Source organism: Euprymna scolopes, chromosome 1, assembly GCF_053919585.1.
Source record: "Euprymna scolopes isolate OS-2025 chromosome 1, ASM5391958v1, whole genome shotgun sequence".
In the NCBI taxonomy this organism is placed as follows: domain Eukaryota; kingdom Metazoa; phylum Mollusca; class Cephalopoda; order Sepiida; family Sepiolidae; genus Euprymna; species Euprymna scolopes.
Window position 1 is genome coordinate 147,883,609 of NC_136482.1, and position 1,838 is coordinate 147,885,446.

General features: G+C 55.6%; 1 protein-coding gene across 1 annotated transcript; it reads right to left on the bottom strand.

The window, feature by feature from the left end:
• Positions 1-536: 536 nt before the first annotated feature.
• On the bottom strand, positions 537-1,397 carry LOC145281973 (uncharacterized). Its single transcript, XM_080132228.1, has one exon. The coding sequence runs from the start codon at positions 1,395-1,397 to the stop codon at positions 537-539; it is 861 nt and encodes a 286-aa protein (XP_079988354.1).
• Positions 1,398-1,838: the final 441 nt, after the last annotated feature.

Sequence of the window (1,838 nt, forward strand, 5' to 3'; positions counted from 1 at the left end):
TACAATATCATCGATTTGTTTAGGTCTGGGTACGCTAACAACGGCACAGCGGTCAGTTGGTCCTTAAGGGCGTCGAAGGCCCACTGACAGTCCTCTGTCCACTTAAATCGGGCATATTTCTTTGTCAGAGTAACTAATGGTCCGGCGAGTCGACTGAAGGCCGGCACAAAGCGCCTATAATAACCCATCACCCCGATAAATCCTCGGACCTGCCGCAGATGGACATAGTGCTCCTCCGGGTTCCTTAAAAATATAAGGATGTCGTCTAGGTAGGCCATGGCGAAGTCCTCCATGCCCCCCAGCACAATGGACATCAACTGAGTAAACACCCCAGGAGCATTAGCCAACCCAAAAGGCATCACTCTAAAATGAAATAGCCCGGCATGACAAGCAAAGGCGGCCTTCTCCCAATCCCTCTTCTTCAGGCTCACCTGCCAATAACCCGACCTCAAGTCCAGGGTGGAGAAGCACATGGATCTCCCTAGCAAAGCCAAGATATCATCAATCAGGGGAAGGGGGCATTTAGCCGCCAGAATCTACACAGAATCGGTGCCCCCCTCCCCATCCTTTTTCTCAACCACTACTATCGGGAAACTCCAGGGAGAGCCCGACCTCTCTATAACTCCTGTTTCCAGCATTTCATTTACCGCTTCTTCCACAAGTTTTCTCTTATGAAGCGGTGTTCTATAAGGCCTTAGTTTAATGGGCGGGTGTCCACCTGTGTCTATCCCCATCTCTATGGTCTGGGTCTGTCCCAGCTCCTTATCTGTCATGGCTATCACATCCCTGTTGTCTCTCAGTAACTGCCTGATTTCGTACCTATATCTATCCGGTACTACAATGTCTTCTTCTCGTAGCGTGGTGTACTTGGGCCATCTGTTTGTATTGGCCGCCGCTTCCACCCGTACCTTCTCCACCTGCCTCAGAGGGGGGGGGGCGTAGGCTAACTTTTCTCCCTTCCCGATGGTCACGGTTGTATTCGTGGTGTTTGCCACCAGTACTGGGACCGTCTCGCATCTCTGAACCACGCCCTCGCTCAGAGTCACTCCCTTCTCGTTGTCTGTATACTTCTCGATCGGGTCTATCTGAAACGCCCTTCCTTCCAGTCCATCCGTGCCATCCACCTTGCCCCGACAGGACATGACTGTCCGTGGGGGAAGACTCACGTCTCGCTCGGCCTTCACGGGGAGAGGAACGTATTCCGTGCCCCCCAGTGGGACCTCCACCCCTCCCACCGTCAAGGTGGCCGGGCTGAAACTCAGTGTAGCTCCCCTCGCCCTAAGCCAGTCTCCACCCAGAATCATCTCGTTACACAGTCCGGATACCACATAGAAGGGAAATCTCCCCCTGTGTTTCGCTGTTTGCACCGGCAGCCATACCTTCCCCATCACCGACATCTGGCTACCGTGCCTGACTGACCTCTAGGTCCGACGGGTATAATTTTCTCCCTCCCGCGACCGCATGATAGACTCCCGCGTCTATCAACGAGATCGATGCCCCGGTGTCGACTAGCGCCTCTACCCGGGTGGTCCCTACCACCACGCTACAAGTAAATTCCTTCTCTTCCGTAAGCAGGGACAGCACCTGCACCTTCTTCCCCTCCTGCTCTGGGGCTTCCTCCCAGTGTTGTCCCACCGTGGACATTGGGGCTGGCAGCAGCAGTCCCCTCCTGGTCTCGTCCCCCCCCCCCGCTCTCCCCTGCACCGCAGCGCCTCTCTTGAGGCATGGGACAGTCTGGACTCCATCTATACATCCCAGAGTTCTCCTCTCAGGCGTGACCGCCCCTCGGGTGGGAGCAGTCCTCCCTGTGACTGGTCCTCCCACCCAGGCGGCTCTCC

Bases quoted from the DNA above. Each gene is read 5' to 3' on its own strand.
- LOC145281973 (XM_080132228.1), bottom strand. From the start codon at position 1,397: ATGTCGGTGATGGGGAAGGTATGGCTGCCGGTGCAAACAGCGAAACAC.